General features: G+C 40.7%; 1 protein-coding gene across 2 annotated transcripts in view; it reads right to left on the reverse strand.

Annotated features, from left to right (window-relative positions):
* The window catches only part of CCDC175 (coiled-coil domain containing 175), a 77,518-nt gene extending 51,228 nt beyond the window's left edge, over nt 1-26,290 (reverse strand). For both annotated transcript variants that reach the window (XM_043556276.1, XM_043556277.1), the window contains exons 1-8: nt 26,111-26,290; nt 23,484-23,569; nt 20,893-21,004; nt 15,470-15,605; nt 11,999-12,227; nt 7,233-7,355; nt 4,278-4,387; nt 645-726 (exon numbers count right to left, since the gene is read on the reverse strand). In XM_043556276.1, the coding sequence (XP_043412211.1) occupies nt 645-726; nt 4,278-4,387; nt 7,233-7,355; nt 11,999-12,227; nt 15,470-15,605; nt 20,893-21,004; nt 23,484-23,569; nt 26,111-26,270 (1,038 nt within the window). In that variant the 5' untranslated portion in view covers nt 26,271-26,290. The remainder of the gene's footprint in view (nt 1-644; nt 727-4,277; nt 4,388-7,232; nt 7,356-11,998; nt 12,228-15,469; nt 15,606-20,892; nt 21,005-23,483; nt 23,570-26,110) is intronic.
* Between the last annotated feature and the right edge of the window lie 1,190 nt (nt 26,291-27,480).

Genomic DNA, 27,480 nt, shown 5'->3' on the forward strand with positions numbered 1-27,480 from the left:
TGAGCTATTACTTAATCAAGGCCCTTTTGTTGGACTTTAATTGTATCTTCCCCCTAATTTTTCAATTATTATAAGGAATGCTTTAGTGAATACCTTGTGGATAAATTTTGGTTTATACCCGTAGTTAAGTACTTATGATATTTCTTTTAACCAAAATTTAAAATGTCTAGAGAATTCTCCTGGATGCTAATCTGACTCAAATATTTCACTGCTTACTAAGCACAGTATGGGTTGCTAGACTTTACAGGTACCACACAACAGCAAGAGGGTCCCATTTTTTTCTAAATAATTCGGATGAAAAATACCCATTGATCTGGATATTTCTAATGTATTATAACCATAACCACATGAAAAGTTACCAAACAAAGATTCACTTTCACATAGACAACATTTGCTCTTTCATATATTTAAAATATTTGGGGAGGGAATAAAAATCTTTAAATCAATTACTGCAAATGATCATGATTATTATATATTATATATATAATACATAATATATAGTATAATATATATTATTATATTATCATTATTATATCATGAAAAATCTACTTTTGGAAAGTTTCACATTTCTCAAATATATTTAAAATATTAACTAAAAATAAAAACGAATAATAATCTAAAAGGCGTAATTTCCATCTTCCTACCTGCTTTATCTTCTGCAAAATTTCATCTTTTTCAACACTAGATGAATCTTCCAGTTTTTCCTTGTTATTCGTAAAAAAATGCCTATGATCAAAGGAAGCCAAACAGATTCATATTAGGACATGTTTTCCAGTAAAGCCACATTTATTTATGACTCCAGAAACTTCCAGTCCCCATCTTCCTATACAACATATTTATGGGTATATTCGCAAAACTAAGCAAAAATTTTTTTTACTTGTTTGATGAATTAATACTTCCTTTATTTATTAAGAAGTAATGATTAAACACTTGTCCTCTGCAGGTATTATAGGTACTAGAGATACAGCACAGGTGAAGTCCCTGCCCTCATGGAAATTACACTCTAGTGAAGTAGAATATAAGCAAGTTATCAAAATAACAATAATAACAATTATTATTATTTCAGATAGTGTTAAGTGCTTTAAAGAACACAAAGTAGGGTGAAGGACAGAGAAATCCTGAGAGTGAGGGTATTACTGTAGATAGGTGGTAATGGAAGGCTTCTTGAGATGATCTGTGAAAGACCTGAATGATGAAAAGGAGCCAGATAGGTGAAGATCTGAAGAAAGAGCTTTTCGTGTAGAAGGATCAGTCAGTGATAATATCTTGAGGCAAGAACGAGTTTTGGGTATTTGGTGAAGAGACAATTATGAGAAAGTTGGGGAGGCAGACAGAGACTAGATCACGTAGGGTCTCAAGGACAAAGGAGAAGTTCAGATATCATTGTGAAGGGAACCAGGGGAGAATTTAAGCAGAGGAGAGACATGAACTGATTTACATCTTGTAAAGATGACTGTGGCTACTTAATGGAGAAAGACAACAATACAGGAAGACAGACTATGTAGAAGGCTACAGCAGTGGTCAAGAAGAGAAAACGGTGGTTCAGACTAAAGTTGAAGTGGTGAAAGTAGTGAGAAATAGTTGGATCTGCCTTTGGCTTTGGCTGGAGGTTGGGTTAGGGTTAGGTAGTGAGAAAAACAGGATTGATGCATGATTCCTAGGTTTTTGGCTAGAGTAACTAAGTAAATGGCGATATGGAAGACTGACGGAAGAGCTGTTTCCAGGAGGTGGGAAATTAAGAGTTCCGTTTAGGACGTGTTATAGTTGAGATATCTAACAGATATCCTTCAAACGGAGAGGTCAAATATGCTGGAGAGGTCAAATATGCATTTAGAACTCTGTGCTGGATATTTAATTTGGGAGTCATTGGGGTACAGAAGGTATATAACACCCTAAGACTGGATCAAATCAGGTATGGAGAGTATGAAGAGAAGGGCTGAGAACTCCAAAATTTAGAGCCAGAGAGAAGAACTGGAACAAATAAAGGGCCCTAAAAAGGGGCAGTTTAGTGAGTGACATAAGAAAATACGATGTTTGGGAGGCCAAGGGAAGAAAGTATTTCAAGAAGGTGGAAATGTGTCAAATTCCATTAAGAATTCAAGAACTTTAAGGAATAGGCTAAATCATTAACATTTGGTGGTACAGGTCATCAGTAATCAGGAAAATATTGAAGTCATTTCAACCCTTCTAAAAAAGCATCTATAATTTTCATAGCCTTCTACACTGCAATGGTAAGTGTATACTCAGGGTCACAAATTGGATACCATTTATATACAACATTTAGTTTCCAACTTCCTGTGTGCTGAAAACTAGCTGAATGGTGAAGAAAGACCATACTCGGTTAGAAATGTAGGCACAGGATTTGCCTTTATTATGCAAACACATCATGCTGGACATCAATAATAATAATGAATAAGGTTTAAACTATCAATGCTTCCTGTGGACTTGTGGAGCATTTATGTTCTCTCAACTGTCCACACACAGAATTTTAACTCATGTTTGAGTGATTTGTTTTTCCTCAATATTTGGACCTCAAAACATGTAACAAGCTTGGAAATTAAAGACTTTATGGGGGGAAAATAAGGTTTATTGATTAATAGGAAGATGAGTTGGTGCAAATTATTTTAGTTCATTGTATAATTTATTCTTAAAGAATCTTATGGACTATTATAAAACAACACTGTTTGACTCTTCAAATCTACCAACCAAGATTCAGGTGCCTTTTCTCACTTCCATAAATTGAGTAAATGAACTAAAGGAGAAAACAGAAAGAACGTAAGAATTTTCTTTTAATTTGCTCGGTAGTAAAGAAAAAAGGTATAGTTTTATTAGTAACAGAGGGGGTAACTGAAATCTTCAATCACCAAATTAACCAAATGCACTTTTCCTCACAGAGATTCCATATGAATGAAAACTCTTGAAAAGCTGGGATAAAAAAAAAAATGATGAGCCATTAAAAGTAGAAGATCAATGAATCCCCATTTCATTCTTGAATGTATATTTAAAACAAATTAGCTAACATGAAGACTACTTATCAATAAAACTTCATCAGTATAGCAAGTTTTTAAATCATAACTCCTAGAAATAACTGAAGACCTGATCTGTATCTTCCTCTATGATTATTTGCCTAGTTTTTCTTCAAAATATGCATGAACTAAAACTATTGAACCACTTTTAAAGAAAAAGATTTTTTTATTCTGAGTTTTAGTTGTAGACTTGAACTTTTATACTTCTTTTTAAAAAATTATTTATTTTTAAGTAAACTCTTTGCCCAACATGGACTCAAACTCACAACCCCAAGATCAAGAGTCACAGGCTCCACTGACTGAACCAGCCAGGCGCCCCAAGATTTTATATTTTTAAATCTGGTACTGAGTGCAAAGATTATTGCCTATTTTATGGCCCGATGATGGTAGAATAGCACTGTACTGTTGGCAACCGCTGTTTTAGAAAACATATAAATCACAAAACATTTAATCCTACATAGAAATAAGCTATATTATAATGAGATTACACATGGGAAGTTACTTGCCTTTTGGGGAACCTACTAAGTCCAAAATTTGTCTTTTAAACTGCCAGCAGAATCTAGGGGAAGGCCTGGAAGCCATATTTGTACTACAAGACCCCACTCTTCCTGGTCAGAGCTGAGCCAAACACCTTCTGATGGGAAAAATCTGGGAATTCTCCTGGGAGAAGTCTGTGGGCCAATCTCTAAAGATAGATGGACCTGTGACAGGTAACCTTTGAGGGTTTGGAATGGCCATGTTTAGCCATGGGCTCCCCAAGGAGAGAACATAGTATGTAGATAGAGAATGAAACATGGTTTCCAAAAGGAAGCAGAGACTGTTCCTTGGGATGGACAGATTTCCTTAAGTTTATGGTTCTAGTCCCATGGGTTTTGCCCTGAAATATCCTTGTATTTTTTTCAATAAGTTCTGTAAGTCCCCCTTGACTAAGAACCACAACTATCATAGCAAGGGTAGGTGAACCTACAGGAGGTTCCACTAATGCCTTCCCCTGGGGGCATATTTGTTTGTAGGGAATCAGGAACTAAAGTGGGGACAATTCATACAGGATTGTATCCCCCTCAATTTTTTCTCTTGATCATGTGGAAGACTGGTTAATTTCCAAACGAAGAGGTGGTTTTATAAAGCTGACAATTGCAAATTTTAGTAAATTAAGAGAATATAGTTCTCAATCTAATATTAAAAAAAAATTTTTAATGAAAAAATATAACATCTAGAAACGTTTTAGTAAAAATAAAGCGTTGAACTTACATTTTATCCTCCAGGATCTTACAGGATTTCTTCATTTCTTCAATCTCTTGTTCCCAATGCCTTATTGATTCTTGTAGTTGTGCTATCTCTAAATTGTGATCACTAAGAACCTATTGATAATTCAATAAAATTATGGTATTCAATTGTCACCAAATGATTCATGGAAGTGTTCAATTCACTAAATATTCATGTATCACTTATTCAACTTTTACATTGGGGGTACCTTTAGCTAAGATAAAAAGCAATCACTAAAATTATTTATTCATAGAACAAACTTGGACGGAAATAATTCTGAAATCATCAGAAAAAAAAACCCTACAATTTTGGAAAGAGAGCAACCAAATATAGCAACAAGAATATGAAAACTATAAAAACAACTTTTAAGACATGAATTCATTTTGGCTACCTTTTAAAACAAGTCTAAACAAATCTGTATTTTCATAATCATTTTCAAAATATTCCAGGACATTAGAATATTATTAAAAAAAAAAAAGTAAAAACAAATTACCTTAACTGACAAATATGCTCAGGTAAGAGAAGTTTTCTTAATATTAATCAGTATTTTGGAAATGTAACAGCTGGGTGCTGTGGTAGAATATTAACATCATTTAAAAGAATGAAATATGAATAGAGAAAACTCCAAGTGGCACATGTGTTAACAATGCGGTTTTGGGATAAAGAAAGGGGGTGGCAAACAAATTAGAGCCTTGGGTCTGCACTACAGCTGTGAGGGAGAAATGGAAGGGAGAGAAAGTTCATCAAATTCCACTGCTCCCTGGCATGGAGTCACCACAGGCAGATTAATGGTATCTAACCCTGCACATCAGTGTGGAGTCAGAGAAACATCGGTGGGGAACACAGGTGCTCTCATTCCTCCTGGACAGGTGCACGAAAGCTCCCCTCAACTCTTTCTTTCTCTGAAGCACCCATATGACTCAACTTCTGGGCAATAACTAGTTTCAGAGTTAACAAGGGTCTGAAGTCGAACATGAGCACAATGTCTAAAGGACTGTGACCGATCATGAGGATTAGTGGCTGTGTGCTGAAGGCCCATTTAGGCCCCTCATCGGTCACCTCTCGCCTTCAGTCCCCCCTGCCCTGGGCATGTAGGCCACCTCAAGAATCACACACCATTATTCTTTTCTGGCAACATCACCTCAGCTTGACCGGGCTGCAGAGTCATCTAAAATGAAGACACCCTGGAAGATTAACCTGGAATTTCCTGTTGTCTCAGTCCACAGCCAAACCCTGTTTTCTAATCATGGACGGTGAGAGTAACAACCCCAATAACCACCTTTACCAAATACAAAGCACTCAGCTAAAAGTCTTATGGGCATGACCTCACTTGAGCTTCTAGCCCTTTGAAGTAGGCAGTATTATCACCCCATTTTATAGGTGCGGAAACTTCAGGTTGATAGAGTTAAAAATGTGAACCCCAGGTCTCTGTGACACTCAAGTTTGTGCTTTAAACACTATTCTCCTGCAGTAAAGTGGAGTTAGGGTGGGCATGTTGGCTTATGGGAGGTGGCGATGATGCTGGAGGTGAGTTTATCCTTGCCATCTTCTAGTCTTGCATAATTTGGTCTTAGAGATCTTTGGAGCACAGGTGAAGGAATATATACTGTGTCTTCCCAAGCTGGGTTGATGGGGTACCTGACTCATGACCTATGAGACCCAAACAAAGGCAGGAGCTTGGGCCTGCAGATAAAGTCTATCTGATATAACCCTTCTGTTCTCCTTTGAATCTAACCTCACTCATGCTTGCTTACTATACAGATATTTGAAAAACAGATGATGATTATTTATCTACTGATTTATTTATTGCACCTGCATGCAAGAGTGGGGGAGAGGCAGACGGGGGGAGAGAGACTCCTAAGAAGCCTCCACGCCCAGCACGCAGCCTAATGACCTGGACCCAATCCCATGACCCTGGGATCGTGACCTATGCCAAAATCAAGATTTGGAGGCTTAACTGACTGAGCTGCCCAGGCACTCCAATGATCTTAAATACACATACTGGGGAGAAATTTTGATTCTACTAATATTCTGTAATTGGATATCATAATAGACACACTGTAACTAAGATGATCAGAATGATCAGAACCACTCTATAAAAAGCCTAAGGGAAGTAGCTGAGTATTCTGATGAGAAGTGTGATGTTTCTGGTAAGAAATGTGATGACTGTTGCCCCATATAGTTTTACATGTAATTCTCAATACAGACAGAAGAAATACACCAAAGACTCGTTAATTCAACTAATTGCAATAGAAGATTAGCAGGCATTTCTGTTTTAATTAACACAGAAGGGGTATTATCATTACCCTCTTCCATTAGAACCATCTGAATAAGCTTCAGTTTTCTTATCTTTAAAATAAGGATAATCCTCACAAAACATGAGGGCTGGTTTTCAATCAATGTTATCAATTTTAAAAAATAGAAGCACAGAGCTCTGAAGTATTTTCTACTTCATACGAATAGTCCCCTTTCCACATTAATGCTCCTGTAGCCAATATAAATCAAAAGCCTAAGCTGTTTTATTATCACACATTCAGAATTAAGGAATGTGCCCATGGCTATTCATTTTGTTATGTAAAATAAAACAATCTCATGGAGATGTTATATATGGTTCTGTATGCACCTGGTCAGTTCTGTGTGCATTTTAAAAACCCATTTTTACAGTATTCTGGTCCGTCGAATGCAATTTGTACCTGAGGTAATTCAAGCTTCCTTCTTCTGACCATATTCCCAAAGAAAAAACACAATCGCACTATACCATTTTAAATAAAGTGTCAGAACACCTTAGCACGCCGAAAACATTCTCTCACAATGGCATGCAGATAGATTAAAATCAGCTCCTTTAAAAAAGCACCTGCTGCTGGTTATATTTAAGACAGTGTATATATATATCAAGGTGCCCTGGACAGGCCTGGAGAGACATAGTTTATTCTTTCTTACCACTGTCCTGGTACTAACTGTTTCTCTCATTTTTGACACTTTAAGTTTTAATGTATCCAATTCTTTCTTCTTTTGATAAGTATCCTTTCTCTTCAATTCACAGAGTTTTTTATATTCCTCAATCTGTAGTGATATACAGAATACGCCAGTCAAAAAGCTTATGAGAACAACAAAGTTTAGACAATCTTTTTATTTTGTCAACCTAATTCATACTCAATCTAAGTATACCACAGGCAGTCTATCAACAACAACAAAATGCACGCACACACACACACACCAAACCAAAAAAAAAAAAAAAAAAAGAAAAGAAAAGAAACCAACCCAGGGTTTGCTTGTTTTGCAACATCACAGGAAGAATACTGAACTACAAGTAACTGTAATCATAAATGTCGAAACAGTAAACTTATAAGAGTAATAAGACAATGATCATTAATAGCAAATTATAAAAGCAACAGCCATTGTAGCAATTTGCTAGTAAAACACCTTACCAATGGTCACCAGATTTATACTGAGCTAATGAGGTCAGGAAAGTCAAAGAAAGAAAATGAAGAACTGCCTGGATACCTGAATTCGCTTTTTTTTTTTAATGGGAAAGAAAGCAGGCTAAAAATAGAGTCAACAAAATCACTGGAGACTGGGCAGCACGCAGTCTTGGACAACATCTTACCATTTTACGAAGATGAAACATATTCTGATTACTTGTCAGACCCAATGAAGTAAGTCATCTTCTTATCAAAATCAAATATATCAATGCTGGGAAAGCAAGCTGGTGCAGCCACTCCGGCAAACAGTATGGAGGTTCCTCAAGAAACTAAAAATAGAACTACCCTGTGACCCAGAAATTGCACTACTAGGCATTTATCCAAGGGATTACAGGTGTGCTGTTTCGAAGGGACACATGCACCCCCATGTTTATAGCAGCACTATCAACAGTAGCCAAAGTATGGAAAGAGCCCAAATGTCCATCGATGGATGAATGGATAAAGAAGATGTGTATATATATACACATACACACACACAATGGAGTATTACTCGGCAATCAAAAAGAATGAAATCTTGCCATTTGCAACTACGTGGATGGAACTGGAGGGTGTTATGCTAAATGAAATTAGTCAGAGAAAGACAAAAGCCATATGACTTCACTCATATGAGGACTTTAAGAGACTAAACAGATGAACATAAGGGAAACAGAAATAATATAAAAATAGGGAAGGGGACAAAACAGATATGGAGAACATAAATATGGAGACATAACATAAATATGGAGAACAAACTGAGGGTTACTGGAGGGGTTGTATGGGGGGGGGGCGTGGGCTAAATGGGTAAGGGGCACTAAGGCATCTACTCTTGAAGTCATTGTTGCACTATATGCTAATTTGGATGTAAATTTTAAAAAATAAAAAATAAAATTAAAAAAATATATATATCAATGCATTTTTTTGGCAAAATGAATTATCAAGAACAAGGTAACTAACTGAGTCGTGAGGCCTGAGAAGGCATATTCAACTCTGTATTAAAGAGTTATGACAATGTATGTTTGGGTGGCTTTCTGTCAAAGCTATCAGCCATTGCACCCAAAGTGTCTTGTGAATGAACATGACCATTGTCAATTATCTCAGCACCAGGGCACAGGTGCATATGAATGGAACCTTGTGACTAATACATTTTGTTGAAAATTGGAATTCTGTGTTTATTCTTTGGCCTAGGCCTTCTCCCAAGGTCTTGCAATCTCAGAAACAGTACTGGCAAAAAATATTTTGTTTTGTGTAAGGGGAGAGCTTACGATTTGTAGACTCTGACAGCTTTAATAGTTTTTCCTTTCTTGTAGGAAGTAAAGGAAGTTAACAGGTTGTTACCATGGCCTATCATGTGCCTTTAGTGAACAATGGTGGTTGACTCTATAATATCCACCCCACTTGGTCTATCCCACTGGCACACGGCACTCCCTTAGGATCCATTATTGTTCGAGGGGTGGGTGCTGTCATGACCTGGCCAGATCAGACACAGCAAGAAGACTTATGGTCTTTGGTTGGAGAAGATTTTCCTGTTTCTACTTGAATAAGGAAGCATACAACCCAGTTGTTATTGGCGGCCATCTTATGACCACGAACACAGCCAGCCTTAAGATGAAGGATGGAGGAGAGGAGGGATGAGCCACTAAATTAACTAGTCTTGGAGGCTGCCCTCTACCTTGGGAATTCCTACTGTGTGAGATAATAAATTGTTCTATTTAAGACAGATGAGTTAGGGCTTCTGCTATTTGCATCTGAAAGTATCTTTTTTTAATGTCTATTTACTTATTTTGAGAGAGAGAGAGAGAGAGAGCGGAAGAGGGGAAAGCAGAAAAAGAGAGGGAGAGAGAAAATCTGAAGCAGGCTCCATGCTGTCAGCACAGAGCCAGATGTGAGGCTCGAACTCACAAACTTGGAGATCATGACCTGAGCTGAAATCAAGAGTCAATGCTTAACCAATGGAGCCACGCAGGTGTCCCTGCATCTGAAAGTATCTTAACTGGTGCCCTTTTCCAGGGAGATAGACCAAAGGTAGGCAAACTTCTAGTAGTGGGCCCCAAATCTAGCAACCTGTTGTTGTAAAACTGCTCTCAGTCATTTAAGTACCGTTCCTTTCATGCTAAAATAGCAGAGTTGAGTAGTTGTGACAGAGAGGGCCCACAAAGCTCTAAATATTTCCTATCTGGCCCTTTTCAGAAAAAGTGTGTGGATCTCTGAGAAAGACTAGTCACATATGGAAGAACAATGTGTCATGCTTGCAAATTCCCTAACTGAAGCCCCCCTGGGTTTCCTTTCTTGTGTTTTAGCATTTACATTAAAGAACAGGAAGGGAGGCACCTGGGTAGCTCAGTCAATTGAGCATCTGACTTCAGCTCAGGTCATGATCTCACGGTTAGTGAGTTTGATCCCTGAGTTGGGCTCTGTGCTGAAGGCTCAGAGCCTGGAGCCTGCTTCGGATTCTGGGTCTCCCTCTCTCTCTGCCCCTCCCCCACTGTGTCTGTCTGTCTGTGTCTCTCTCTCCCTCTCAAAAATGAATAAACATTAAAAAAAAAAAAAGAACAGGAAGGTGGAAACACTTCCCCTTAAGGCTGAAAAGGAAGTTAGAAACTCATTCATTCAATACATATTATAGAGTGCCTATCATGCGTGTGGTGCTTGGATACAGCAGTGAATTAAAGCCACAATCCCTGCCCCATGGAGCCTAAAAAGATCCAGGGAACTCAGCTTTTACAAATTCTGTTTAGCAGCTATAGACTGCCAGAAAGACTCCTTGCCAGCTACTCCAAAAAGTGCCCATTCCAAAGATGACAAGGGCTAACCTGTCTATAGTTGAGAAAATCCATGGTTTTAGTGTAAAACTATTTCTGAAGATATAGGTGTTTTGAAGGATAAAGAAGCTAAGACCTGATTGGAATTCATGAATAGTCCAAGTCTTTTTTTTTTTTTTTTTTACACTTATTCATTTTTTGAGAGACAGAGAGAGACAGAGCACAAGCAGGAGAGGGGCAGAGAGAGGAAAACACAGAATCTGAAGCAGGCTCCAGTCTCCAAGCTGTCAGCACAGAGCCCCACACGAGGCTCGAACTAACAAACCGCGAGATCATAACCCGAGCGGAAGACGGACGCTTAACCGACTGAGCCACCCGGGCGCCCCAATAGTCCAAGTCTTATCAGAGAATCGTCACTGTAAGAACCATATGTTGGCCACTGCCAGAATGTATTCCACTAAATTTTAACTAAGACTCAAGAAAGGCAATTTAACAAATCTTCCAACTTTCCTTCCAGCAGGGCTGTGAGCCCTGGCCAATTTTCTGCATTAAGTTATGCCCGTTCCCATGATGCACAGGGAAGAGGCAGGAACTCAACAGCAATTCTCATCAGGAGCTAGGCGGCCACACCTGGGGGATAAGGAAGACTACTAGAACACTTCCTATAGAGATAGGTCTGCCTCTCCTGGGGTAACTGGAGCAGAACAGAGAGGAATGATCACAAGCCATTCTGATGGTGAATTTTAATTAACACAGTCTAGCAGACAACAAAATGCAATAGTTATTCTCACTCCACCCTCCCAATACTGCTAATCTCAAAATTCTCTTAAAAAAATTTTTTTTAATATTCATTTAAGAGAAAGACGGCGTGAGCAGGAGAGGCAGAGAGAGGGAAATACAGAATCCAAAGCAGGCAAGGCTCTGAACCGTCAGCCCAGAGCCTGACGCGGGGCTCAAACTCGTGAACCATGAGATCATGACCTAAGCTGAAGTCTGTGCTTAACCGACAGAGCCACCACCCAGGTGCCCTTCAAAATACTCTTTTCTGCTGGAGCCCTGGGTTCTGCCTCGCCCCTCTGCAGGCTGCTGTGCTCAGATTCATTCAGTAGGAGCTGAAGCCTCCATCAGGGCTGAACTCCCTCCCCAGTCCTGTCCATAGAGACATGGCCTCAGAACAGTCAGAAGCAACGAGATGCCATGGAGACAAACTCCTTGTCCCTATAGGGCCGCATATGAGCAAGGGGCCACCCCAGTGTTACAAATCTTGTCACTCATAATCTTTCCCATGAGCTGAGATGCTATGACACGTGTCTTCCCCAAGGGGCTCCATTGTGCTTGGGTCTCTGCTCTAGTCCCATCCCAGTGTTCACAGCAGATACCACACAGAACGCTTACTAGCCTTGAGAACACGTAAATGATTTCCCCTTTCCTGCCTGCGATTCTGTACAATTCTGTATTTTTTTAAAAAGGAAATGGCGTCACTTACCTCTTGATTCAATTTTTGTTTTCTTGCCAAATATTTCGCTTTTTCTTTTTCCATTTGTTCCTGTATTTCTTTGAGACGTTGGTTTTGGAATTCTAACTCTTTTTTCTCTGAGTTTATTTTGGTGTAAGTCTCATTGATGTAAACAGTGACAGCAGCTTTTTCTTCCATCGTGTGGTTGAGTGACAGCACCAACTTTTCGTGCCTCCTCGCCAGCTCCTCTTGCTGCTCACTAGGAGGAAAGAACTATTCATGGCCCCAAACGTACGGCTTTGAGGAAAGGAATTTAAAGTCTGTTTGCTGAGATGACCACCACAGAGAGGGAAATTGTAAGGCAGGCTTATTTTAGAGGTGTATTTGTGACTACCTAAACTTGGTTGAGAGGAGGATAAAGGGAACAAGACAAATGTAAATCTTGCAACTGTTTACCGCTGCAGAAATGTCATGTGGTCCTACCTCACCCCCCACCCCCACCCCTACATACCAGGAAATAACTATGGGTTATTTTCAAGTGTACAGAGATTCAAAAACAGTTTTGAACAGATGAATGGAATCTGACCAAATGGCTTGATATGTAGCATTGCCATAACTATCTTACCCCGAGACATCCAGTTAAGTCAAAGGAAGATAAACCTCTCACCATCCCCTCCAGCCACCTTCTTACGCCATTGTCCTGCACGGAGGACCCGGGAGAAAGCGAGCCTTCCTCTGACAGACAGGAGTCAGAGACGAGAGAGGAAAAGTCTATCTTGAGTGTTCAGAAGAAGCTTGAAAACTAATTTGAATGCTCTTACCCTCTCCGAGCTGCAGCCAAACCTGAGTTCAAGAAGAGACATTAACCTCACATATCTCTTTCTGGCCACATCCATCTGAGAAAGACCTTAAGATTGTGAGAGGAGCCCCTGGGTGGCTCAGTCAGTTGAGCATTCAAATCATGCTTTCAGCTCAGGTCATGATCTCAGTTTTGAGTTCAAGCCCCACATCAGGCTCTACGCTGATAGCAAGGAGCCTGTTTGAGATTCTCCCTCTCTTTCTGCCCCTCCCTGCTTGCACTCTCTCCGTCTCTCTCAAAATAAATAAATAAACTTAAAAAAAAATGATTGTGAGAAACACCTACCCCAGAACTAACAATACAGGACTTGAAGGAGGGACAATTGGCACCATTTCTATATTTTCCTTTTTTAAAACTCCTAAAATGTAAAGACTTTTTTCCTCTCTCTAGTCCCCAGGGCTAAAGACTTTAGTTCAGGGGGATTGTGTGCAAAGGCTCAGGAAAATGGAAACAGGTTGTTGGTAAGTTTATTTTCTAGAAGTCAATTCTACCATGGAAATGCAATAAAAAGCCTAGAGTAGAGAGGGTAAGATAATGGGTGCTTTGTGGGTCTAGCAGAGGATTCCTTCTAAGAATGAATCAACCTAAGGAGCAAAGCAAAACAAAACAAGTCAAATAAAAAAAAAAAAAACCTAGGTGTATTGAGATGGGTTGAGAAGACAGCACCCAAACTGAACACAGGACCTAAGGAAAAACCCACCCAAAGAGCTTTCAGTTTTTGAGGACTGTCCAGGAGAGGACTGCTTGTTAGAGAGTGTTGGCATCTTGATACGCATCATTCTTTGAAAAGTGGATGCAACGAGATTGGACCTTGGGGACACTAGCTTATCAAGAAACCTACCTTATGCTTATGGTTTGCCTTTCTATAAAGATTTCTCTAGAATGGTGATTCTCACAGTGTGATCAGGACCAGCAGCCTAAGCATCACCTGGGAACTTGCTAGAAATGCAAGTTCTTATTCCCACCCCCTAGACCTACTAAATAAGAAACTTGGGAGCTTTCTAGTAATTTGTGTTTTAACAAGCACTCCCAAGTGATTCTGATGCACACCCAAGTTTGAGAATCACTGGTGTATGGAGGTGTGATGTGCTGGCCAACTGACTTGAGTATTCCAGCTTGGGTATTATCTTCCTCGTGATTAGTTTAGAAATTGGTAGTCTAACTCATACAGCAGACTGGCGATTGTGACTGGCATGCACCATACATAAATCTGCACTGTGAATCCCCAATAGGGGTTAAAGTTCTCATGTACTTTCTTTTTCATAGAACGTCCCCCAGAACAGGTGCTCTGAAGGCCTAATATGGGAGAGGCATCCTGGACCTTGAATTCTCCCCCTAATTCCTGATGCTTTGCACCAAGCAACTTTCTGATTATTGTAGCTTCCCAAGAAGATTTCTCTCTTTCGTGAGGGCTCTTTGAACATTTCTTCGTCTAACAAACCGACATTCTGATATCTATGCACTCGTCTTGTAAATTTGCTCATAAGGCTGAGTTGTTCTTAAGGTTTTGTTGGGTTTTCTTTTAGAAGCTATCTCTTTCTCCGTGAGCTGCATAAATTCAAGCTTGTAATCCCCATTTACAGATGGAGAAAATGAGGTGCACAGGGGTGAAGTTCTGGCACACAGCTCCAGAATAAAGGAAAGAAACTAACAAGTGTCAGAATCTGAGCGACAGGCGGTTATATATATATGAGTTATATATCTCTCCTTTAGTTACAGATAAAATTTAGAACCCTCTGCTGGGAACCAATCTCATCCTCACACCGCCAGTAGTTTATGGCTGAATATCTTTAAGAAACTAACCTAGCCACAATATACCAAGGTCAATATGATATTTATATATATATAATATTACATATAATATGAAATATAATAATTATGCATATTATATATATACACAGATAAACGTATTATATATATATACATATTATACATATACATATATACATATATATGTATATACATATACGTATATACATATATACATATTATACATATAATATACATTATATATATACATATATATATAATATATATATATATATACCCAGAAAGACTTATTTTTAGTGTTGGAGTTTGTAAACTTAATTTTACTAAAATGGAAACCATGGGGTGCCTGGGTGGCTCAGTCGGTTAAGTGTCCGACTTCGGCTTGGGTAATGATCTCACGGTTCATGAGTTCGAGCCCGCATCAGGCTCTGCTGACATCTTGGAGCCTGGAACCTGCTTCAGATTCTGTGTCTCTCCCTCTCTCTCTGCCCCTCCCCGCTTGCACTCAGTCTCTCTCTCTCTCTCTCAAAAATAAATAAACATCACAACAAAAATTTTGTGTGCCTCTGTTTGGAGGGGGCTTGCAAGGACGTGTATGACTTACACACAGTAGCTGCTGCTGAGAAGCTGGGCGGCCTCTGAAATGTTACGGGTCTCCTAACTGCAGTGGTGAAAGAAGTTTTTGCTCTCCTCCCCAGCTCTGTGCAGTCATCACACACCCCTCAGCAGTCAGGGTCATCTGCTAGACGTGATACCCACCTCCTACTTACCCTGTACCAGTTCAGAAACAGAAGGCAAACCCCTTAGGATAATTTTCACACTCCAGTCACAGACCCCAACTCCCTCATGTACCAAATTAAAAAAATACATACCCTAGAATTTCATTAATTGTTTTCAGATCAAGTATTTTCTTCTTCAGGAACTCTATTTCATTATTCATCCTTGTAACATCCATTTGTAATTGATTTATCTCAAAAAGATTTAATCTGCGGGCATCTCTGACACATTCTTAAAAGTAAATGGAAATGTCACTAGATTATTTGAGAAACAGCACAGTTGTACATACTGACTTTTCCATTTTTTTTAATGTTTGTTTATTTTTGAGAGAGACAGAGACAGGGAGTGAGTGGGGGAGGGGCAGAGAGAATCCACGGACCTTGAGATCATGACCTGAGCCGAAGTTGGACACTTGGCCAACTGAGCCACCCAGGCACTCCTGTAATGCTCTTTTAATTATGTTCCGGTATCAGACACCTCTTACCCCTTTGGGTCCTCTCAATCTTACCTGTCAATTATTTCCCTTATTTCATCTGCTGCTATTGATAGGGAAAAATAGGATAAAATAGGCAGAGAAGGAAAGGATTAGGACCTGGGGTCCCTGGATGGGGAAAGACACATATTTTGGAACAATGCTGGGAATTTCTAACTAGAGCAAACCCCCTTAGGCGTAAGGTCCCTCTTAAGAATGTAACAGATACTACCTACTCCCCCTCAGGTTCCCCTCCGGAATTTGACAATCAAAATACTTAGCTAAACCATAAATCTTAGGTCATACGAGGGACAGTATGACCCATCTGACTCTTCACACAATGGAATCCAAACAGTCAGGAATGGGCAACCCAGCACCTTGAGTTGTCAAGCCAACAAAGATGGGACCTGAGAAGGAACAAGGGGGAAGGGAAGGGGGGCTGACCAGAACCTTATAAAACAAGAACCCTTGCCTGTGGTCACAGGCGTTCACTTTCAAATGTCCCTTCTTTGTAAAGACTATGTAAAGTTTTCACTTTCAGATGTCCCTTCTTTGTAAAGACTATGTAAAGTTTTCACTTTCAAATGTCCCTTCTTTGTAAAGACTATGTAAAGTTTTCATACTATTCTTCTTTTCTAATCTTATACTCTAATAAACTTTTCCATGCTGTTCATTTTGCGTCCACCTCTTCATTCTTCGAAGTGGTGAGACAACGAATCCTGGGTGTTGAGGTAAAAATTCCTGCAGCGCTATGGTGACCAGCTTTCTATGGGCTCTGAACAACTTCAGACTGGTGCAGTCTGGCAGAACCTCATTCCTGCTTATTCTATCCACTTCTCACCTCCGGTCTAGGACCTTCTTGTCACCTCTCCCATGAGACTTTTTATGCACGCATACCCATGCTCGTGTAACTTGAACTGTGGGAGGCCGGTGAACACTAGACTGATGACAGACATGAGCTGGTGCCTGGACAGTCCAGAGAAGATGTAGACGTGTATCTTGGGACATGTTCCTATACTTACTTAGTTGTGTTTAGCGGCAGTCAGCATGGTATTGCACCCCATATCAGCGTTCTCTTCTCCCTGCTTTTCTCTCCTTATCCCGCCCTCCTCCTCTTTGGATGGTGCTCCCAAATATCAGTGTAAAAGCCTCTGGCTCTGCTTTCTGGGGGGAACTGAATGTGTTAATTCATGTGTCATTCTTGTGTGATTGTGTGATCATTCATCCATAAATAACAAATCAGTGTAATCACATAAGACTTCAGAAGCATGATAGATATAAATACAAAAAAATAAAATTTTTAACACTGCTTGGAAGGTCCTGGACTAGCCATTTCCACCCAATAAATTCTCTAGAAACTAGCCGGTAGCTCCATCTGAGAGAGAGAGGTTATTTTTCTAAGGCTACTTACTAAGTTTGCTCATTGTAGCAGGGCATCCTGAACTTTTAAGTCTCAAATAGGCATATATATCACCTGGGGATATTATTGAAATACAGATTCTCAGAGAGTAAGTCTGGGATGCGCCTAGAGATTCTGGATTTCATAACAAGCTTTCAGATGCTGCTGATCCAAGAACCATACTTTGAGTAGCAAAGCTTTATAACCTAAGACCAATTAACTTTACCTGGTTAAGTATTCAGTGTCTATCAAGAATCTCTTTAGCTCATATGCTATTTACTTTTCTTCTAAATATTTTTCCTGATTATAAAAGTAACCCAACACATTCTTAATTCTCCCTTCAGCAGATTCTTTTTTTTTCTGTATAGAGAGTTTGTCATATTTTTCCTGCCAAACTAGACTAATACCATGCATATTGTTTTACAGCTGTTGTGTCACTCAGTGTCTAATTAGGAGACAGAAATCCTATAAATAAAACAGGGAAATTTTAGTATAGAGAATTATTGACTCTAACAGGAGGTTAGAGTAACGAGGGATCGAATGGTAAGAAAGAAAAGAGAACTCGAAAGGATTCAGGAACAGCAGACACGAGGAGCAGCCACTACCCCCAGGGGCCGAGAGAGTTCGTTCAAGGAAGCAGCAACTCCAGCCCTGGGAACCCGGCCTCACGGGAAAGTGCTGTGGCTCACTGGGCACAGAAGTTCTTGAAATGCTGGGCTGGTAGAACTCATGGAAATCTACCTTCTGGAGGAATTGAGGAGACCTGTCCGCAGGGAGTTGCCATACTTCAGAGCTCACCGCCAAACCACCCAAAGAGCGCCAGGGAAGCTGTTCACGGGCTGGTGCCTCACTAGTAGCAATCTACCGTGAAGCTGCCCCAGGGGTACTGGAGGAAGCAGCCGGGCACTGTGGACAGCCACACATGGCAGGAGCCCGGCATGGAGAGGCTGTGTGTGCTCCAAGAGCTGGCTGAGAGGAGCACCCTGGGACCAGAAAGACCGCCGCTTTTTCTTCCAGTGTCCCTCCAGGGTTCTCTCCTGATGAAACGTGGCGGCAGCTGGTACAGGGGGCAAATTACAGGGCCCATCTCTCTCAATACCAAGCAGACAATGAAGGTAGATTTGGAGCTGCAAGCAAGGCAGTAAATGGATAATGGGAACATCTACTTAAAAAGTGTTTTGTTGTTGTTGCTGCGGTTTGTTGTTTGTTCTGTTTTTAATGTTTGTTTTCTTTGGGAGGAAGGGAGGGAGAGAGAGAGAGAATCTGAAGCAGGTTCCAGGCTCTGAGCTGTCAGCACAGAGCCCGACGCGGGGCTTGAACCCAGGACTGCCAGATCATGACGCGAGCCAAAGTCAGACGCTTAACTGACCGAGCCACCCGGGTGCCCCCAGTTTGTTTGGAATTTAAACCACTGGGTTGGAGGAGGCGGAGGTTACGCGGTAAGAAGCTTTGGAGCGGTGATGACACTTGGGAGTTGTTCTACACTGAGCAAGGGAGGCAGACTTTTGCATTCTCACACCGACTGATCACAGAGTGTGGGCCGCACGTGGGGAGAGAATGCTCCGGGATAGGGCAGGGGACGGTGTCAATTCCTGCAGAGGACCTGAGCTCTGAGGCTCACAAGCCTTAGTCAATATTCCTGGCAGCTGGGGAAATGAGGTTGGAGCCTTACTGTATACCACATACAAAATTTCACAAAAGGTGAATAAAAAACCTAAATATAAGAGCCAAACCTATAAAACTCTTAGAAGAAAACATACGAGGAAATCTTCATGACATTGGATTTAGCAATGATTTCTTGGATATGACACCAAAAGCATAGGCAGCCAAAGAAAATCCTAAGGGCACCTGGGTGGCTCAGTCGGTTAAGCGGCCGACTTTGGCTCAGGTCATGATCTCGTGGTTGGTGGCTTCGACCCCGCATCAGGCTCTGTGCTGACAGCTCAGGGCCTGGAGCCTTTTTCGGATTCTGTGTCTCCATCTCTGCCCCTCCCCTGCTCGCGATCTGTCTCTCTCTCTCTCTCTCTCTCTCTCTCTCAAAAATAAATAAACGTTAAAAAAAAAGAAAAAAAAACATTGGCAAACTGGACTAAATCAAAAATTGAAACTTTTGTGCATCAAAAGTCAGTATCAACACAGTGAAAAGGGGACACTTGGGTGACTCAGTCAGTTAGTGGATGACTCTTGATCTTGGCTCAGGTCATGATTTTATTAATTGTGAGATCAAGCCCTGCACTGGGCTCTGTGCTGACAGCATGGAGCACACACGGGATTCACTCTCTCCCTCTCTCTCTGCCCCCAATCCCCGCCCCAGCATGCATGCTCTCTCAAAATAAAAATTACAAAAAAAAATAGTATGAAAAGGAAAACCATGGAATAGGTCGAAATATTTTCAAACAATATACTTGATAAAGGATTAACATCCAGACTATACAAAGAATTCTCACAACTCAATAACAACCAAACGACCTAGTTAAAAGATGAGCAAAGTACCCGAATAGATATTTCTCCAAAGAAGATATCCCAATGACCAATAAGCACATGAAAAAATGCTCAACATCATTAATCATTAGGGAAATGCAAAACAAAACCACAATGATACAGCATTTCACATCCATTAGGATGACTATATTTAAAAAAAAAAAAGAACAGAAAAGAACAAATGTTAACAAGAATGTGAAGAAATTGGGATCCTTGTACATCTGGGGTGGAAATGTAAAATGCTGCAGCCACTGTGGAAAACAGTAGGGCAGCTTCTCAAAACTTAAAGTACTCCATTACCATACAATCCAGCAATTCCCTTCTGCATATATGCCCAAAAGCATCGGAAGTAGGGACTCTAATAGATATTTGCACCAAATAAATACATTTGCATCAACTAAACAATTATTTATTTATTTTGAGAGAGAGAGAGCGTGAGCAGGGGAGGGGCAGAGAAAGAGGGAGAATCTTAAGCAGGCTCCGCGCTGTCAGCCCAGAGTCCATCAGGGGCTCAAACTCATGAAACTCTGAGATCATGACCTGGGCCAAAATCAAGAGTTGGAAGTTCAACTGACCGGGCCACACAGGGGCCGCAGCACCCTCATGTTTACAACAGCTTTGTTCACAATAGCTAAAAGGTAGAAACAACCCAAGGGGCCATCAGTGGATGAACAGGTAAAAAAACATGGTACACACACACAGTGGAATATTGTTCGACCTTAAAATGAAAAAAAATTCTGACACATGCTACAGTGTGGATAAAACTCGAAGACATGCCAAGTGAAATTAGTCACTAAAGGAAAGTACTGTATGGTTCCACTTATATGAGGTACCTATATAGTCTCTAAACTTACAGGGACAGAAATTAGGATGGTGGTTTAGGTGAGTCAAGTTGCCTAATTTAATTCGATAAATACCAATTTGGAACGGGCTAATCCAGATATCTTTAGTCTATTTAGAAACTAAAATATGTAAGTTCAAGTTTTATATATATCATTTCCACTTACAATATGAGGGAAAGTGATGATGGATCTGTGTTTGTGTAGTGTATTTTTTCTAGCTACATTTTGACAGAAAATAATGATTCAACTTGTCTTATTACAAGCAGTAGGCTCAATTTTCCTCTAAGATAAACTAAGTTTCTACAGTTGATAACCTTAAAGTACCTTCCAATTCTCTGCCAATGCTATTGGGAAGAGTTTCCAGGAGGAAATATAGTCTGCTGAGTTCCATGCTTTCAATTTCCAGGAGATCAATTGTGGCTTTTCTCATTTCTTCCTGAAAATTTAAATTACATATTTAAAAAGTTAAAGCATTAAAATAATAAAATTGATTTCCCAGGCAATGCCCCATTATAAACATTTTCAGAGATCAAACTTTGATTTTCATTCAATACCTTCTGCTTTTATTTTTATTTGGAATAGAAAAATATTCCATAATCAGTTTTTTTTTTTAATTTTTTTTTTCAACGTTTATTTATTTTGGGGACAGAGAGAGACAGAGAATGAACGGGGGAGGGGCAGAGAGAGAGGGAGACACAGAATCGGAAACAAGCTCCAGGCCCTGAGCCATCAGCCCAGAGCCCGACGCGGGGCTCGAACTCACGGACCGCGAGATCGTGACCTGGCTGAAGTCAGACGCTTAACCGACTGCGCCACCCATGCGCCCCCAAAATCAGTTTTTAAGGTGTCATTGTTAACTTATCTTTTAATCTTTGCAGATTTCCTTCTCAGAAATCATGTTTCTTTGTTTCTTGCATGCAGTTTCAATCAACTTAAAAGGAAAGACTCCAACAAAAAGGGTAATGCTGAGAAAAATCTCCTTCATTAAAAAATGAAAAATGCCTCTAGAAATATGCTTAGGTATAAAAAGAACAATTTTTTTCTTTCTTTTTTCTTTTTTTAATACATACCTACAAATCCAAACAAATAGTCTGGTGGAGATTCTTGACCTTTTTTTGGTGGGGCTTATTTTTAAAAAAAGAAAACCGGGGCACCTGGGTGGTTCAGTTGGTTGAGTGGCCAACTTCAGCTCAGGTCATGATCTCGGGGTCCGTGAGTTCGAGCCCCGTGTCGGGCTCTGTGCTGACAGCTCAGAGCCTGGAGCCTGTTTCAGATTCTGTGTCTCCCTCTCTCTGACCCTCCCCCGTTCGTGCTCTGTCTCTCTCTGTCTCAAAAATAAATAAATGTTAAAAAAAATTTTTTTGGGGGCGCCTGGGTGGCGCAGTCAGTTAAGCGTCCGACTTCAGCCAGGTCACGATCTCACGCTCCGTGAGTTTGAGCCCCGCGTCAGGCTCTGGGCTGATGGCTCAGAGCCTGGAGCCTGCTTCCGATTCTGTGTCTCCCTCTCTCTGCCCCTCCCCCGTTCATGCTCTGTCTCTCTCTGTCCCAAAAATAAATAAATGTTGAAAAAAAAATTTAAAAAAAAAATTTTTTTTCTAAAAAAAAAAAGAAAACCATCCAAAAATGTTAGTGGAAAAAAATAGATAAATCATCTCTTCAATAAATGGTTGTAATGGATATAGTTATTTTGTGACCTGAGTAATAAAAAGCAGATAACATAATTATATATATATTGTATGATGGCTTTTCTGTAAACAAATAAAATTCAAAACAGGTATCATCTATTCCCTGAAAGTGGGAAAGACATTCATCAAAGAGTTAATTATGATTATATTAATTTAGTTTATTATTTTATGATTATGCTGAGATCATGGTGGTTTTTACTTTCTTTTACTTGTCTATTTAAAAAAAAAATCCAGGGTAAACGTTCAGAATAGTGAAAATTTGTTACTTTCAAAAACGGAGATTCCACAGCTCAGATATTACATGGAGACATACTAGATACTTTTAAGAAGCAACAATAAATATTTTGAGCCCTTCAAACTTGGGAGAAAAACGTAACCAAAAAGACAAAGCAGAGGAAAAGGTTTCCATGGGACCACAGTGCGGCACCACACAGACGCCTAGTATTTCCATATATGTATTCAATTAAGTGGGATCCTGAAGTATAATGCTGTAGTATACATACACAACTATATATAATCACAGAAAAATAAAATTATAAAAGAGGCGAGCTTTTCTCAGCAGTCTGCAGACTCAAACTCATTTACTTTACGCCACATTTCTACATTTTTAGGTATTTGATGTATAGTAGATTTGTATTCAGTATTTTAAAATCAAATGAAGAGACCTCGCCATTCTCACTCTGTGGGGAAAGCACTGGAAACATCATCCAGGGCCCAGGAGGGCCCAGTTTGTGACACTTCAAAAGGAAATTCTTTAAATATTTCTTTGATGGGGCCAAGTTAGCAGAAAAAAGAGTTGCTTTGTTTTCACTGACCGGCACTGTCTGGTCAAATAATCTTTCAGCAGTTATATAAGAAATTGCTTCTAACGAACTGAGTAAATTGGCACCGTGCATGGTTTATACATTGGGGTCAAGCATTTGCCCACGTGGCCCACCCCTTCACTGAGCTCCTTTAGCACAGGTACTGCCTCTCCTAAGCAGGCCGGCCTCCATCCACACATAGCACAGGTCCTTAAGTCAGTGTCCTGAATGGAAAACCAGGCAACATTCCACAGCTGATGAACACTGGGGCAAAAGCTCAGTAAACTGAGGTAGAAATTTTCTTCACTCAAGGGAAATAGTTTCCCTATTCATCTATTCAAGTACCTTGAACAGAGGTGGTGCTAAATTAAAGGTTAATGAAGAAGTGGAAGATTGAAAAAAATAGCTCTTAGAGATAATACAATACCAATTTCTTAACAGCGATAGCAATGTCCTTAAGAAAGCTCCTAGCTTCTTCGTTGCATTTAAAATAGTCACTTTGCAGTGATTGTTCTAAAAAAAGAAAACAATTAGAAAATGAAAGATCTCTTAGTGTTAGTCCAAATTCTATTTAACCTTTTAGATCTAGCTCAAATGCCTGCCCAGCTGAAAATTATATCTTCTATCTCTGAATTCTTCTAGCACTTAATATGAATCTGTTTTGAACATGTTTCCTATTTCATAATATTTTAACTTAGGTATATATTTTATGCTTCTTTTTTTTTTTCCAATGTTTATTTATTTTTGGGACAGAGAGAGACAAAGCATGAACGGTGGAGGGGCAGAGAGAGAGGGAGACACAGAATCGGAAACAAGCTCCAGGCCCTGAGCCATCAGCCCAGAGCCCGACGCGGGGCTCGAACTCACGGACTGCGAGATCGTGACCTGGCTGAAGTCGGACACTCAGCCGACTGCGCCACCCAGGCACCCCTATGCTTCTTGACGGCAAACCCTATCTTTGCATCTCTCATGATAGAAAGAGGGAATCTGTATAGAATGGGACAAAAAATTCAACAAATACTTAGGAAAGGAAGAAATGTAACATGCCTATAATGTAGGTGTGAGAATGTTTTCATATACATATATTTGTATACATGGAAGTATAATATTATGCAAAAAAACCCCACTCATTTAATTAACTGTTTAAAAGTCCCTTATGTCACTTCTTTTTCTGTGCCAATATTTTAATCCTGGGATGAGAGTAAATGTTTGAAAATTGGTAGGTGTGACGAGCACAGAACTTCTAGCCCTTTTCATTCCCTGACATATGAAAAGCGTCTCCTTTCCCTCATACACCATAAGTAGGAGGCACATGAGAAGAGAGGCTTGTGAAATATTAGCAGTGGTAATGGAGACAAGATACGTACTGAGTGGAAAGAAGGAAGGGAAAAAGGATGAAAGGAAACAGCAGGGAGAACAGAGGAGGCTTTACTTACCTTGGCTCTGTCACCATTCATGTGAACACCATTCATGTTTTACATGTATTATGTAAGTTGATTACTATAATCTTAGGATGACTCCCATGTCACAGGTGAGAAATCTGACTTTCAAGGTTATGTCATATGTTCATGGTCACAGAACACAGATAGGAGTCTAGATTCAACCCAAGTTGGTGTGACTCGAGTCCTTGCCCTTAATGGTCTCTACTCTCAGGAGAGTAGACAGCAATTTCTGCCCTGAGTTCCGGGGAGCATGGATTCTCTTAATGAACGAAGCTCTCAAACCAAGTGAAAATCAGTTACTGGGTTTGCAGACAAGTGTGCGTTAGGAAGAGACAGGCACTGCCTGTTATCTCCTTCCCCTTCTTCTAATGGAATGAATGAGCACAAGCTGTTCCCACTTGCAAACAGGCTGGAGAGCTGCGTATTTGATAACCCACACCTGAGGCTTAATGAAGTTTTTTTTTTTTCCTACAAAAAACTTTCTTAAAGTCCAGAAATTATTCGCAGAAAAATATTTGCACATCGAAGTGCTGGGATTAAATGCACATGCAGATCTAGAGATGGAGTATAAAAAGATTTCAAGGCCCTAGCTCTATCATTTGGCAATGACCTTGGGCACCTGTAACTCATTTAGGTCTCTGGTGGTTAACATTCTTCATGATAATATTCATCCAAGCTTATCTCATAGGAATTGTGAAGTTAAATTAGTTCATCTAAGAAGAAAAAAAGAAACTATCCCAAACTAATAGTAACATTATGATAAAAGTCAAGATGATTACCTTGAACCCATGAGAAGCTGATGTTAAAGAGAGGAGATGCTTTGTTGTTTGGCCTAAATGGTTTATGAGCTAAACAAGAAACGCCCTTTCTTGGACCATATCTTACCTTAAACTTAGGTGCCTTGATTGCAGGTTCAGCTTTCTAACTGAAGAGGCATTTTAACCTGGACCTATCCAAGGTATCATGTGTGCATCCACTAAACATTCATGTCTAATTTTCCTTGTCTAACACAACAGGAACTTCTTAAACACTCCCTTTCTCGTTTGCCTGTTAAATTCTCCACTTTACCGTGGCAAAATGTTGGAGGAAGTTAACTTGCAAAGAAAAGGCAAGAAGGGAGAAGCTGAAATTAAATGCATAATCTTTTTTTCTTTTGTTTCTTTAAAAGTAGGCTTTGGCCCAACAGGGAGCCCAAGGTAGGGCTTGAGCTAAGGAATCTGAGATCAAAGGTCTACCCTTAACTCACCAAGCCACCCAGACACCCCTGAAATTAAATGCATCATCTAAATGCGGGTGGACACCCTAGTCTCAGGCAAATGGCAGTGGCCTGAGAGTTAAGGATTTGCCCAGGATTTGTCACCAGTCGCTAGTGAGAGCTGGGCCAAGTCACTTTAGTGGCACTAGAGCAGGAGAGCTGAACCCTGGGTCCCACCAAGCCGCCTCTCTCTCCCCCAAGGAACCTGAGGAGGCTCTGCTTCAGCCAGGGACTCCTGGGGTTCCCGCAGGCAGGTCCCCACTGAGGGAGGCTCACCACCCCCCATCCCCCCCAGTGCCAGCCAGATGCCACTTCCGAGGCCTCCTCCCTTCCTCCCTGCGCCCGCAGGCTTCTTACCCACAACAAAGAGCTGCTCCAGCGCAGCGGTCGCGACCGAGGAGCCCAGGGAGGAGGGGAAGGTGCATAATTCCAGGGAGGGGCCGGTGGAGACGGCTGCTGCCTGCAGCAGCACCTTCCCGCCGAACCCCAGCTCTGGGGACCAGGAGCTCAGGGCCATCTTGCTGCCCCAGCGCGTTGCCTACCAGGCCTGACGCCGCCGGGGCTGCCGGTTGCCACGGGCAACAGAGACGCGAAGGTCTCGTGCGCCCCCTGGGGTAGATACCTCCCAAGTAAAAGAACCTGAAGTTAAAAGAAATTTCAACCACAATAATTAAGCGATCCTGGAGGGCTGGGCCGCTCTTCAGCCGTCCTTTCCTCCTTCAGTTTGCATTTCTTTAGCCTGGGTCCCAGATTTCTCTTGGGCCACTGGAACCATACTAACGATCACTTTTGAACACACTTCTGTGTCAGGTACTACAGGATGAGCTTTCTGGACAGCAGCTGGCTTAATTTTCACAAAGGCTTTGTGAGGCAGGTTCAAGTACGATCTCCCCTTTTACAGTCGAGGAAACAGGCAGGGGTGACTAAGTGATCTGCCCAGGCTGACAGAACATAATTTTGGATTTAAAGTGGAGTCTATGTAAATCTCTCCACTATGCTGCAAAAACCCTCTTCTAGAACTTTCCCTGTATCTTCTGGTCTATCACTGAGCACATTTTTACGTTGAATCAGTGATTCCCCTCTGTCTTCTTGTCAAACGATAAGCTCTTGGAGGCAGGGATATTATTTCTTTTTCTCCGCACCTCGAAAATTCCGCCCAGTGCCAGGCTCAGACTGAGGGCCACTGTTAGTTCCCCTTTCCTCTGATTGGTGAGAAATCAGCAAAGATGCTTTAATCCTCCTCTTATAACTTTACAGATGGCAAAATCAAAATGATAGTAACAATGACAACAGCCATCATTTGTTAAATGCTTACTACGTTCAGGCACCTCCTAAGTCCTTTACAGTAACCCATTTAACGTTTAAAATATCTTCTGAGCTAGGTATTATTTCCCACTTTCAAAGCACGACACTGAGCTTATGCCCTGAGTCACTATGCTATACTGCCTTGGAGAAGACGTGGCACACCAATAACAAAACTAGTTCCAGAATCCAGACCTCCTTCCAGGGAGAGCCATATCCTGGCCGTGAACACTCTCCTGGGTCCCCTCTTCTGCTAGACTTGGTCTATTGGCATTCAGATCTCTCCCTGCTTTTCTGTGCACCCCTCTGTGTGGCAGGGGCCAAAACCTGGAAACTACATTTCTCAAATACTCTTGCCAGATGGTTTCCTACGGTCCACCAACAGGGGACACTAGTGGGACGTTAGCGGGCTAGAAGCCATTCTC

Source organism: Prionailurus bengalensis, chromosome B3 (genome assembly GCF_016509475.1).
Source record: "Prionailurus bengalensis isolate Pbe53 chromosome B3, Fcat_Pben_1.1_paternal_pri, whole genome shotgun sequence".
NCBI lineage: Eukaryota > Metazoa > Chordata > Mammalia > Carnivora > Felidae > Prionailurus > Prionailurus bengalensis.